Genomic DNA, 12,867 nt, shown 5'->3' on the forward strand with positions numbered 1-12,867 from the left:
TTTCACAGTACGTAAGTACAAACAATATTCCAAACATAAGGCTTATGTACTTATGTTCCGTAAACTACGTAGTTGATATTCTGCACAATTTTCAGTAAAAAAATTGTGCATTCCAGACAGTCTCTTTGGCTTTGTGTTTCTTCATGTTCACATAACTTCAACGATGAGAAAAGGTCACCTGCAACATCCAAACATGTAATTAACAAAAATGCAGTGAACAGACATTTTGCTTTGAAATTGTTGTCTGTTCCCATGAGAGTGACAGTACTGTCACCAGCATGGGATTGCTTTTCTCTGGAACAGACTCTGACAGTATAAAGGCTTATTTTTTGCACCAATATTCCAATTAGTTGAACAGGTTGGAAGAAACTGAGAAAATGACAGATCAAACAAATGCATGCTAGTCGTGGGATTTCAAACCTGCTGAGTCTTGTTTTGTGTTTAAATCTCCTCTGACTCCCTCTTTGTGTTACTCAGTTACCATTCCTGTTACTATCACACAAAATGGGGAGCTGGGCTCTTTTTCTTGTTCTTCTGCCCTCTTACTGAGCAGAGCTGGCTGTGCTGTACTGTGCCTAGCAGTTGAAGTTTGCTTGCGGGGTCACATAGGAGCTGGCTGTGCCCTGGAAAAGGACCCTTTGTAACAGGCACCTCAGAGGTGCATACTTACCTTGCTACTTTCCTACACATATAGTCAACTACAGGACTCATCACTACTATAGTGCAAGCACTGCCCTTCAAGTGCTGCTTTGCTGAATGTTTAGAATGTATACTTTTTTGAATGTGAAATATTGTTCTTATTTGTGATCATCAAATATTATTCAGTGCAATCAGGAAAAAACAAAGGCACACATGTATTAATTTTCTAAGCACGTGGTTATTCTCATGTATTTGAGGCATTTTTCAGTTGCAAGCTTGGTTTAGCAATTAGTGCTGTAGAAAGACATCCTTAGAAGGACACTGATAGATATCCTTACATAGTTAAATTCAGTACTGAAAAAAAGGGTATGTACTTTTCAGAATTAACAACTTTTGACACAGACATAAAATTTAAGTGAGAAAAATTGAGTTATGCTGTGTTCATAATACAAGTGCTCAGCTTAGTTCAGGGAGCTAACCATTATGGAAAACTTACATGCCCAGAGCATGTGCAGAAATTATTTGGTTTGGGACTGTTGTGCAGAACTAACCCATCTAACCATAGAAATCTAAAAGTTAGTTGTATGAAACCTAATCATCTTAAGACTCCACAGTCAATGGGGAGAAATGGATGTCTCTTTTGTGTCTATCTCAGACAGAGAGAGTTACCCTTTGAAAGTGTATGCTTCCTTTTATTGACTACAAAAGAAGTGTGCAGTGAATAAATGGACCTTGGATAACTAATATTTAGATGCTTAAATTCCAAGAATTGAATCTCACCCAACTGTACGGTTTAGGAAAGATGAAACTTCACAAGCAAAGAGGGAAATAGTGCTACAGATCTATGATTGAAGTTAAGATGTAAGATGCAGTTGTAAAAGAGGAGCATATCTGCTTGTGATTAACAGCTACTGAAGACATTGGGCTTGAGGAGAATGTTCACCCCTAGAGATGAAAAGTAGTACATTTATCATCAACATTCTCTTCAGTTTTATGAAGCTCACCTGTTTCTTTTCCTGGGAGTTTATATAGTCTAGAATCTCTTGCATCAAGGCCCAGTGAAGTGCTGAAGCTGTCCAGCAGTCCATCAGAGCAGGGCCAGCAGCTCATCCCATACCCTCCATCCTACCAGGGGCAGGGCACCAGGCACCCCCCTGAGGCCAAGACCTGGGCTCTTGTCAGCACAAGGCTTTGGGGAACTGGAGCATTGCCCTGCTGTAGCCTCACAGGGGGGTTTGAGCTGGTGACCCTGAGCTGACATGGAGACCTGGGCCTGAGGGTGAGCAGGGACAAGCAGGGCTGGTGGTATCCTGTGCTACTGGTGCATACATTGGCTCTGCCAACTGTATTTGAAACTGCTGTCATTTTATTGTTTTTATTTTGCCAGTATATCACAGAATCACAGAATGGCTTGGAAGGGACCCTAAGGATCATCAAGTTCCAACCCCACTGCCACAGTCAGGGCCACCAACCTCCAGATCTGATACTAGACCAAGTTGCCCAGGGCCTCATCCAACCTGGTTTTGAACACCTCCAGGGACAGAGCATCCACAGCCTCTCTGGGCAGCCTGTTCCAGCACCTCACCACTCTCTCTGTAAAGAACACTGATTTAAGTTTTCCTTTGCTTTCTCACTGGAGAACATAAACCATACAAAGTGATAGTTTTAAGTAAAAACAAAGCCAGAAGCTAGTTCGGAGAGAAAAAAAAAATATATATATATATATATATACACATATGTGAAGAGTTGGGTAAATAAATTGGTGGTAGTTGGAATCACAGTTTAATTATTTTAGTTACAAATTGAAAATTTATGTTCAGAGCTGTTCAAATCAAGGGATTTGTGATGTTAGGAGACATTAAACTGGCTTTCTTAAATTCTGCTTTTTTTTTTTTACTTTTCTCACGAATGTACATTCCCTTATAGGAATGAATTAAAAATGTCTTCATGTCCTTATGAAGAGAAAACCACAATGTAAATTGTAAATGTACAGTTGTAACCAGCATTTAGAGTGAAATAATAATGCAGTTTGGGGTTCAAGCAACAATACAACGGTTAAAACAAATAATCTGGTATCTGATAGAACATTTAGAAAAAGTAATAATCTTTAAGCAATGAATAAAAGCTTAAATAAAAGGAAAGAAGTTGCTTGCAATGGGTTTATAAAGATACTAGTGCTTTGAACTGGGTATCATCCTTTCATGACTTAGTTTCCTGCTTAGATTCAGGCTCATCCCTAAACCATAACATAATGACATTAACATTAACATAATGAGTCTTATCCCTTTGAGGTCAGTTATGTCACAGGAAAAAGTGGTGTAAATAAAACCTAAAGATCTGCATCACTACTATATTTCATGTATCTTGTTCTGCCTCCATAGCAGGCAAAAGCCTGTAACAGCCCTTGTAGCCAAGAACATATGAAACATAGAGGCTTGAATGTCAGTTGAAAGAGGGAATTAATAAGCCCTTTAGCTGTCATTTTATCAGTCAGCAGATGTCCTCAATCCTGAGTTTTGGCTTCTGATTAAAGGCAATTGTTCATGCCTATGGATCATTTGCTTTTAACGCTCATGTTTAATTGTTTCTGTTTTTTTCTATATTTTATTCTTTCTTTTTTTTTCTATATTTTTGCTTATATGTGTAGAGACTTCCTGTGTTTTTCAAGTAATAATTGGGAGAAGAGAAATGAAAGTTTCTGATTAATTGTTTAGAATATTGAATGTAAGGATGTCCTATGGAGGACATATAATTTAATCCTCAAAGCATCCTATACAAAACAGTAGAAAGCTTTAAAGTGCAGATTGTTTATTTCACGTGGCAAGTTCATGTTACAAATCGGCAGGAGAAAATTCATTTTTCTTGTAAGCTTTCATATGGAGTTTGCCAGTGAGCCCAGTGGGTATGATGCTTGTAATAACGTTGAAGTTCCCATGTATGTTTGCATCTACATGTAAAAATCAACAAACATATGATTGTTTCTGTGGGCGTGATGAAAAGTATTTCTTAACAGTCTTCATTAAAATAGGTATTTTTTAAACAGAAGAGGCTGACCCCCAGCTCACCACAACCTCACTTCAGGTAGTTATAGAGAACAGTAAGGTCTCCCCTGGGCCTTCTTTTCTCCAGACTGAAAAATCCCAGTTCCCTCAGCCACTCCTTATAAGACCTGTGCTCCAGACCTCTCACCAGCTTCGCTGCCCTTCTCTGAACATGCTTCAGGACCTCGATGTCTTGCAGTGAGGGAACCAAAATTGAACACAGTACTCGAGGTATGGCCTCACCAGTGCTGAGTACAGAGGGACAATTGCTTCCCTACTACTGCTAGCAACGCTATTTCTGGTACAAGCCAGGATGTCATTTCCTTCTGGGCCACCTAGGCAAGAAATAAGAAATATCAGAAATATATCCAAAAATATCAAAAGGAAAGATGTTTTTATCTTATTTCTTTTATTATTTTCCATGTGTCTTCATTATTTCCATTTTTTCTTCAAATTATTTTTTCTTCCAATTGCTTCTGCAATGTGAGTTTCTAAAAAGACAGCAAACTGTTAATCTCTTTCGATGTAAGTCAGTATCACAAACATTTTGCATTTCTGAACTGATTGTTGCTGAAGTCCATCTTGCCAACTGTGACACGATTTTTAAATCATTTTCCTTCTTTGCTAGTGACTTGTGTAATCATCTTATGATCCAGTGGAAGTCTGGACTAAGAAAAGATTGGAAACTGGTTTGGACAAATCTGAAAATTAGGCTATGAAAAGTACGCTGTTGGGAAGAGAATGTGTCAGTAGCCAACCAGTAACAATAATAAAAATATGTATGGATGCTCATATACGTTTAATAATTTTTTTACAAACATCCTTAGTTCAAAGTGTTCATAAGAGAGATAAATGGAGAAAATTGAAATATAGGTAAACAGTTCATCTGTAGGCAACTATATAAATCATGCATGAAGAGAGCAAAAAGGAATGGACTTCTGGGAGAAACAGGCATTTGAGAAATACGATTTCAAGGAGAAGAGAAAAAATCTTTGGTAGGCAAGAAAAGGGGAACTTTTCCATCTTAAGGGTGGGATTACAAATTGGGAAGGATAAGAGTGGAAGAAGATTCATGGAAGAAGATTCGTAGAAAAATCTGAGAAGGCTGAAAGAAGCAGAGACAACCATAAAGCAGTTTAGCTGTTGAAACAAAGTTATTGTCTGTCAAAGATCATCATGCAGCATTATAAAATCAATTGTCTGCGTCAGTTAGAAATTCCTACAGAAGTGTACAATCAATGCAGATATTTTCAGAAAAAAATATATATATGAAAAAATTGCAATAAATACATAGGATCTTGAGGGTAAGAAAGAGGAACTTTATTTTAGGCGCTATTTTTTTATCTGACTCTCATCTGTGACCTAACAGGGGCTGTGGTCATAGAGAATGAGAAGAATAAAAACCTATTAATAACAAATCACTCCGAGCTAAACTTGCACATTCAAATACACGCATATCCTTCTGTGAGGGGATGGAGATGGGTGAAAAGGATAAGGATATCTTGGGTTTCATTAAATGGGAAGAAAGTAATATTTAGTGAGAGAGAAGCAAGTTACAGAAAATTCTTAAAGTATGCTTAAATCTTAACTGCTTTTTAAAGGATTCAGTGATGAAGTTATGTTGATGTTGCATTTTCCACATGTACCTTCTCTGAATAGAAATAGAACCTTTTCCAGCAAGAAGTTTTTAGAATATCATTTAAATCAACTCCGCAGGTAGAAGAAGTTAAACCATTGAAATACTCGTACTGTTACAAATGTGTCCAAAGTAGAGTTTTTGCTTTTTTTAGTTATGCGCTTGTAAATATAAAGGCTTTTCCCTTTGTATTCTTAGCACAGCCATGCCAGCAGGAATTGTGAGTGTAGGCCATGCCTCATTGCCTTTGAGTGAAGCCATGGTGCTGATGGAGATTTCCTGACAACTGTCTCCAAATTCATTTACATCTTTTTAATAGCAGTCATTAAGGGTGAGAGGTAGCTGTTCGCACTTGCATCAGCAGAAAAACAGGTTGATAAAAATTTTAGTTCCTCCCATATTCTGCTTTTAATTCCTTTTAAGGAATTTTCTCTGTTCACAAGCAGATGCTTCAATTTGTGGTAAGCAGAATAAAGCCCAGATTGCTTTCACAGTCTGCACTTTTATCCCTTGCCTAACTAGTAGTGCACAAGAGTGATAAGCATACTTGAGTTTCATCACCAGGCAGGTAATGACAGTCTGAACAGATCAGTAAGGTGCATGTCGTGTAGCAAGATGTTTTGTTTCTTACTGGCTGGTATAGATGTAAAAAATGTTTAAACTGATTACAGAATTCTGGCAAATCTCTCTCATGCCTGTGTAGTTGATTTGTGTATCACACTTGTGGGTGACAAGTACATATATGTGATCGTGTCTGGGATAGCCAAAACTAAAGTGATCTGTGGCACCTGCAGAGCCTATCCTTCAGGGAATCAGGGAAACACTCAGAGTTGAGTTCAAACCTGGTATGTGAATCAGAATGCAGCTTTGGGCAGCTCCAAGGTTCTGATGTAAGAGCTTCTTTTAACAGACCTCTTGGGTTACACTAAGAGGTTGGTAGTATCTGGCAGACGGTGCTGCCCTTTTCATCTTGCTTTTTGTTTCTAGTCCTTTGGGGAAAGGGCTAAAATATACAGAATATAACCTTTCTGTGTGTTCTTGGTAGCATGCTCTGAAATGTGGAGGGATTATTTGATAGATGGTTTTCAGCATTCTATTGCCCACAGAACCATGGCTTATCTTTCTAATCTTCTAAATCCAACATAATCTGTATATTCTATCCTCTCTGTGTGTATGTATCTTATAGCTGAAACTGCACTGGCAGGGAGTTCTAAAGTAGCTGTATTTGTTTCTTTCTGGCAGCTGGCTGTCCAGACTCCTTGATTAAAGAGGTTCATCACTTCAGGATTCTGGGAGAAGAACAGGTGAGTAAGAATCTCGAAGTTAACATCTTAATGTCATGAAAGATAGACACTAATGAGACAGTTTTGCCTCTCTCCAGAGAAGCAGAGTGTGTCTCCTGACCCCCAGTGACCTGAAATATGGGGGAAAATGCACACAGGAGATATATGTGCAATTTTTTTTTTTAATTCTATCCATCAGCCTTGACAGGTTATTAATTGGTACATCTGCTATATGCCACAGCTTTTCAGCTTTAGACTACAGCAGTAAACAGGCTCTCTAAAACAGCAGATAGACAAACAATCTGACTAAGGGACTGATATTTACAGCTGTTTTGTATTATCCATCTCTTATTTTTAGCCTATGGTCTCTTTTAAAAGAATGTTTCTTATTCATAATTATAGCTGTGCTTTGCACTGACAAAGCTGTTTCTATACAGGGACCTTTCAAAAGCATGAGAGGTATGCTTTACCATACTCACAAGATGGTCGTTGTTAATGTTTTGTTAGCAATGAAATCGATGTACAGAAATATTGAGAAAATAGCCTTAAACATTAAGAGGCAAGTTGAATTGTCATATACTCAGTGCTTCTGCAATTCAAGTTGTCAGTGTCTCAGGTATCTTTCCTACTGTACTGTTATGAAGCCCAACTGCCTACCATAGAATTGCTATATGTACTTAGGGACCAAGTGCCTGAAAGCTCAGCATTGGTGCATTGTACCTCAGAATATCTGCTTCCATTAAGGAAAACATAGCCCCAAGAGTCTTGCAGAACGTTATATGAAGTCTATGACAAAGGCAGGAACATGTCCTGAAATGTTAATTCAAAGTCTGATAACTTAACTATTAGATCAGATTATATTGTCTAGAACACCCTGTTCCTTCACCTTTCCTTTTCACTATCCTACAGGCGTATTTTTCTTACAGTTAGGACTGCTGGTACATTTTCCAGACTTTCAGTTTTCTTCCACCAGTCCCTCACTTCAGCTGTTATAGAAAATCAAGCATGTTAGTCCTCAGGGACTAAGTTTCTTCTTAGCAAGAGGAAAGCAGTAAGAACAGTGTGGCAGGATTTGTCGGGCAAAAATGGAAAAATAGTCAGAAAACAGGCCAGAAGAGAGATTAGAAACAAAAGTCTAGTGAGAGCGAAAGTTCAGAAAGAAGAAATAAAAGAAATAAAGACTGGGATTGATAGGGCTGAGAGACTGCTGAGAACCAGCTGACAAATGGAGAGCAGAGCAAGATGAAGCTTGAGGTTACTGGAGGAATGGAGCTGGCTAGTCAAAGACTGAGTGGCAAGGATTAGGATCTGACAAGGAACTGGGACCAAGAACTGGAAGGGACCAAGTACAGAAACTTGCTGGAAGAGACTAGTAAATAAAGGAAGTATATAAATCTGTATGTAATGAGCTGTCAAGTGGTGAAGATAAGTGGGCTAGCAGGAAAGGGAAGGATAGAGATATAAAGGCAAGGTAGGAAACCGCTAAATGAAAAGACTGTGAGTAGGAGTGAGAGGTCTCAAGCCAGGCACAGATAGATAATTCCACTGGTAGTGGTCTGAGTAGTACATCCCAGCTTTGGTAGCAACCACTGACAGAGCAATGGAATTTAGTTGATGAACTTTCTGTCGTGGGTTTGTTGTTTGTGGTTTTTTTTCTTGTTTTTTAGAAGTAGAAGTGGTAGGCATCAAGATGAAGGCTTAAAGAGTTAGTACTGCAAATCTGATGTTAGGAGATGTCAGACTGGAGACTTACCAATGTAATCTTTCTTTCTTTATTCCACTCTCCTACCTTTACATCTTTTTAGTATTGAACTAGATGATGTTATACATGATTGTCAGAAGTGAGATGTTATGTAAACCATGAGGAACCTTAAAAGAAAAGACTGTATTTTGCCAATGATAAGAAAAGTCTTGAAGAGAGTTGAGAATTTTAATAAATAAAGTTTTGCTAATCAAGCAAATACTGTATTTTACCACTCAGAATATTTGAGGTATTTTTACTGGTTTTCATAATGAAATTGCTTCTATTTGTAGTGACTACACTTGAACAGATGAAAAACTTTTGTTAGCAAGCATTAGTGTAAAAATATGCAGCTAGAAAGTTGTTTTACAGAATGGATCAGACCTGTAAAGATTTGTCTTTCTCTTAAACTGGCTGCACTAACAGGTTATTCAGGTACAGTGATTATCATTACAGTCTTAATAAATGCTTTTTGAAGTAGTGAACATTGCTATGCTACTTGAATTATTCCCTGAACCCACAAAGGCGTGAAGAATATTGCAATTATGTCTTGTCTCTGTAAAAGCTTTGTTGTCCTGAATCTAGTGATGACCACAGTAGCTCTTGTTTGAAATCAGCATGCTCTTTGATAGTTAAGGAAAAGTAGATGCAAAAACAATGTTTTTTTTTTAAAAAAAAAAAAAAGCCTAAAATGCCTCTAAATCAATAGAGGAAGGAATTTCAGGAAAAAAAAAATCTAATAACCTCTTATACTTGTGTTATGTATATACTTTTTTTAAGGATTTTTTCTCTGTTTTCATGCATGCTACATAGAAAATTCATAATTAATTATAACACTGTTTTATTCAGACTAATTAGAATTTCAGCATTATCAATCAACAAATCTTTTCTTCAAATCCAAGCAAGGAATAACAGAGACAGGCTACTGCTACATGTCGAAACGTGATTTATTTCTAAATCAAGGCCAGATTATAAAAGCAGAATGGACTATTGTGATAATCTTTTCTGATCTCCTTCAGAATCCACATTACATGAATTTCTTGGATTAATTCTTGTTTAAATGGGAGTACATTGCTGAGAAAAACATCCATTATTTGTTTACAAATCTCTTAAAAACATTAAATCCTATTATACCTTTCAGCAATGAAAGATAAAAATTGCCAGTCTCTTTTTTTCCCACTCTACCAGCGCCAGCACCTTTCCTACTTTGCGTAACTGCCATTCCTCAGAGTCCAAATACTTTATATTTTCAGTTCACTTTATTCTATCAAAAGGCAATAAATGATCATACAAAAACAAACAAACAAATAAAACACTCAAATGTATGAATGTGACTCAGAAAGAGCTATCATACTCCTAAAACAGATCTAAACAATTTGCTTTCACAGCAAAAGGCAGCCAGACTGACAAATACATCAGACAGAATGAAGGAACTTTTTAGTTTTAGATGGGCATTTCCAGTATAGCTACCTGCTGGTTCCAGTTCAATTAGTGGCTTCCCAGTAAGGAACATAATTTCTCTTCTAGAGATTTCTAGTTATTCATCAAAGATTTGTCTTAGTGCTTTCAGACATGTGCGGACACAGCTCAGATTCAGATCACAATAAATAACACTGCTTCCCAGACAGAAATCCCAATGTGAGATTGTGCCCTATGCTGGTTTTCCATAGAAAAATAGCTGAAAAGTAAGCTGTTTGATTAAACTCACCTGACCAACAGCTCTGACAGCCCTGTAGCATGGATTCAGTTGTTCATTTCTCCTCTTCTCAAATTATTGCAAACTTTTTCACTGCTGTTCTGTATTCCTTGGTTTTCTTCCAAGTCACTGATAAAAATTTTAGATGTCATAAGTCCAGGAATCAATACCTTCAAGATCTTTTTGGAAATATATCTGCCCAATGATGATTACCTATTTACAATTATATTTCAGACCTGCCAGATAGCTAAATTTTAATCCTCTTAATATATGGCATATTAATTTTGCATTACTCTAGATGCTTAATCAAAATGCCATGCAGTACCAAGACAAATGTCTTAGAGAAGCCTGCTTCATCAACTCTCTTACTTTTATCAACAAAATTTCAGTCAAAATCAATAATCTGTTTCTAATAGAAAACAATGATCTCTACCATTTCTTCACTGCATATTTTTTTCCAGTAAAAAGTGAGTTTATATATATTTTTATTAATGTCAGTGAGAGGTAAAGGTGTTGAGCCACTTTAATGATCAGTCCACTAGGAAATGTGCCTACCTACCTGTCTGTCTATCCAAATAAACTGTTTCTTTATCTAAACATAAGCACTGAATGAAAATGCTCAGAAACAAATGCTTTATATTTTACTTGAAGTGTGAGGAGTTACTGATTAATATTTGCTAAAAGTTCTATAATAATAAAATTGTTTTCCAAATAGTCTAAATTCTCATTAGTCTCTTTGACATGTAAATCTCCCACGTCTCCTATTCCCTCAGGAAAATGTGTGGTATAGGAAATTCATTCTTGCTAGAAACTCTGTCTTTTAAGATTTAATTGGAGACATCAAGGTAGCTTTTAAACAGGGAATTGTTTGTAGATTTTATGGAAAGAGTCTATATGGTGAAATAGAAGAGTATAACCTCCTCTGGTACATAATATGCATTGTGGATATCTAATTTACCAGATATAACTGGCTTCCAGAGTAATTGATTTAAAATGCAACACAAATACATTTAACAATTGGTAGCCCATTCAGTAATGGACACTTTGAGAAGGAGCCAGAGACTATGACCTAGAAACGTCTCCAAAGATAAGCCTCCTCTAGAGCTGGAGAAAATAAAAAGGCTTATTCATTTTTGGATCATTATTCTTTTTCTGGTTGCTGGTTTCCTGATACAGTACATGAATGGAAGAGATGCAGGAAAAAGTTCAGAAAGCAGCTTTGACTGAGTTGTTTTGGATCTCCTTTTCACAGACAGTCCCAGTGCACCAAAGCTTGCACAAGGCACAGAGTCTCCTGGATGTGCAGTCCCATGAAGGGTAAAACCTGAAGCCATCTAACTGGCCTTAGTTCTTTTGAGCATTTTCTTGCAGTTCAGTGTCACTATCCATAATCCATCATTTTCCCCTAGCATAATGGATGCAGTCCAACCTGCTGTCTAACCACTTCATTTCATAGGTACCTTGAGAGATATTCAGGAACGGGATGAAAGATTTATTAACTGATGAGCTATTGAGAAAGAGCACAATATAAGAAAGTTACAGTCTCCTGCAGCAACCGTTTGCCCTGTCAGGCTGGCTGTCTCCAAGTAAACATAAATGATTCTACAAGTCATGATCATACAAGCTGCTTACAAATATATGTTAAAGATGCGGTAAATATGGGCTGTGCCCAAATACAGTGTAAGGCTGGTAATTCAAAAAGCCTGTGCCAAAAAACAGCAGAGAACACTTTAATTCAGACCTCAACACTATGATGTACAAGCATAGCAAGATGACTTGCAGTGAACTGTTAGAGAGTCTCCCTAATGACTCTCTGAGAAATTTCCCTCTTCTCCCCAACGTGATAAAAAAATCTTGTTTAATTGTTTAAATGGAATATTTGATTCATGAATAAAATAGCAGCTACATCTGAAGGTTGGAAGGGAAAACAAATAATGCAAGAGCAGTCTGCTGCTATACCTGAGTGCCCCCAACAGGCCACAGAACAGATGAAGCCGATCACATCCTAGTGGCAGGAAAAGAAGCTGCAAAGTAATGTATAGCTACATTTCTCTACTATATCATCTGCTCTGACAACTTTGCAGAATGTATTGGCCAGTTTCTTGATATTTTGACAGGAGAATGATCAATTCTAACAGATCTCTTCTATCAGCTACTACTGCCGCTTGTAGCACTGCTCTCTTTTTCTTTACAAATGTGGTGGGTGTTTATATCCCTGAAATCAGACACAGCCTGAATGGAAATACTCATTCCTTATGAGCTGGGGGAAGCTTTTGCAAAGAGTACTCTGTTTTGAAAATCAGCAGGTGCACATTCCCATGCTTTTCAAAGGTGATGTGGGGTTGTGCTCTTCTTCCTATGAGATGTAACTTTAGAAGACAGGGGAATCTAGTATGAAAAGAGCGCAGTATGAACAGAAATCATATAACATGAATTTGGATTTTATAAAGATTGTGAAATACATATGTGTGGCAATGATATTTTTTTTTTGCTTGCAGTATGTCCTAGAGTTTTTTTTTTTTTAATATATGTTACAGAACATTTGTATTTTTTGTCTTTTTTGCATGTCTCCTAACAATCTTCTTCCTGAAGTAAGTGACATCCATGTGAGTTCCTCAACTTTGTTGCTTGTGGATTAAAGAATGTTATACTCTTTGTGTTCTTATCACAGACAGCATTCCTACTTTCTTACTCTTTTTCTCCTGGTTGCCTGTGCACTAAAGTAGTGAGAGAAATAAAAAATGAGGGAGAAAGAAGGGAGAAAAGTACTTGTGACCAAAACAGTTATTTTCTTATCTTGTCAAAATCAAACAAAAATGTCACTTTGCATA

The 12,867-nt window shown here is 37.2% G+C and overlaps 1 protein-coding gene across 1 annotated transcript in view; it reads left to right on the forward strand.

Moving 5' to 3' along the window:
• The window catches only part of PRKN (parkin RBR E3 ubiquitin protein ligase), a 681,807-nt gene that overhangs the window by 553,610 nt on the left and 115,330 nt on the right, over positions 1-12,867 (forward strand). The window contains exon 8 of the mRNA XM_085216933.1: positions 6,559-6,620. Coding sequence (XP_085073059.1) covers positions 6,559-6,620 — 62 coding nt within the window. The remainder of the gene's footprint in view (positions 1-6,558; positions 6,621-12,867) is intronic.

The sequence above is a fragment of the Meleagris gallopavo genome, chromosome 2 (genome assembly GCF_905368555.1).
Source record: "Meleagris gallopavo chromosome 2, MGAL_WU_HG_1.1, whole genome shotgun sequence".
Lineage (NCBI taxonomy): Eukaryota > Metazoa > Chordata > Aves > Galliformes > Phasianidae > Meleagris > Meleagris gallopavo.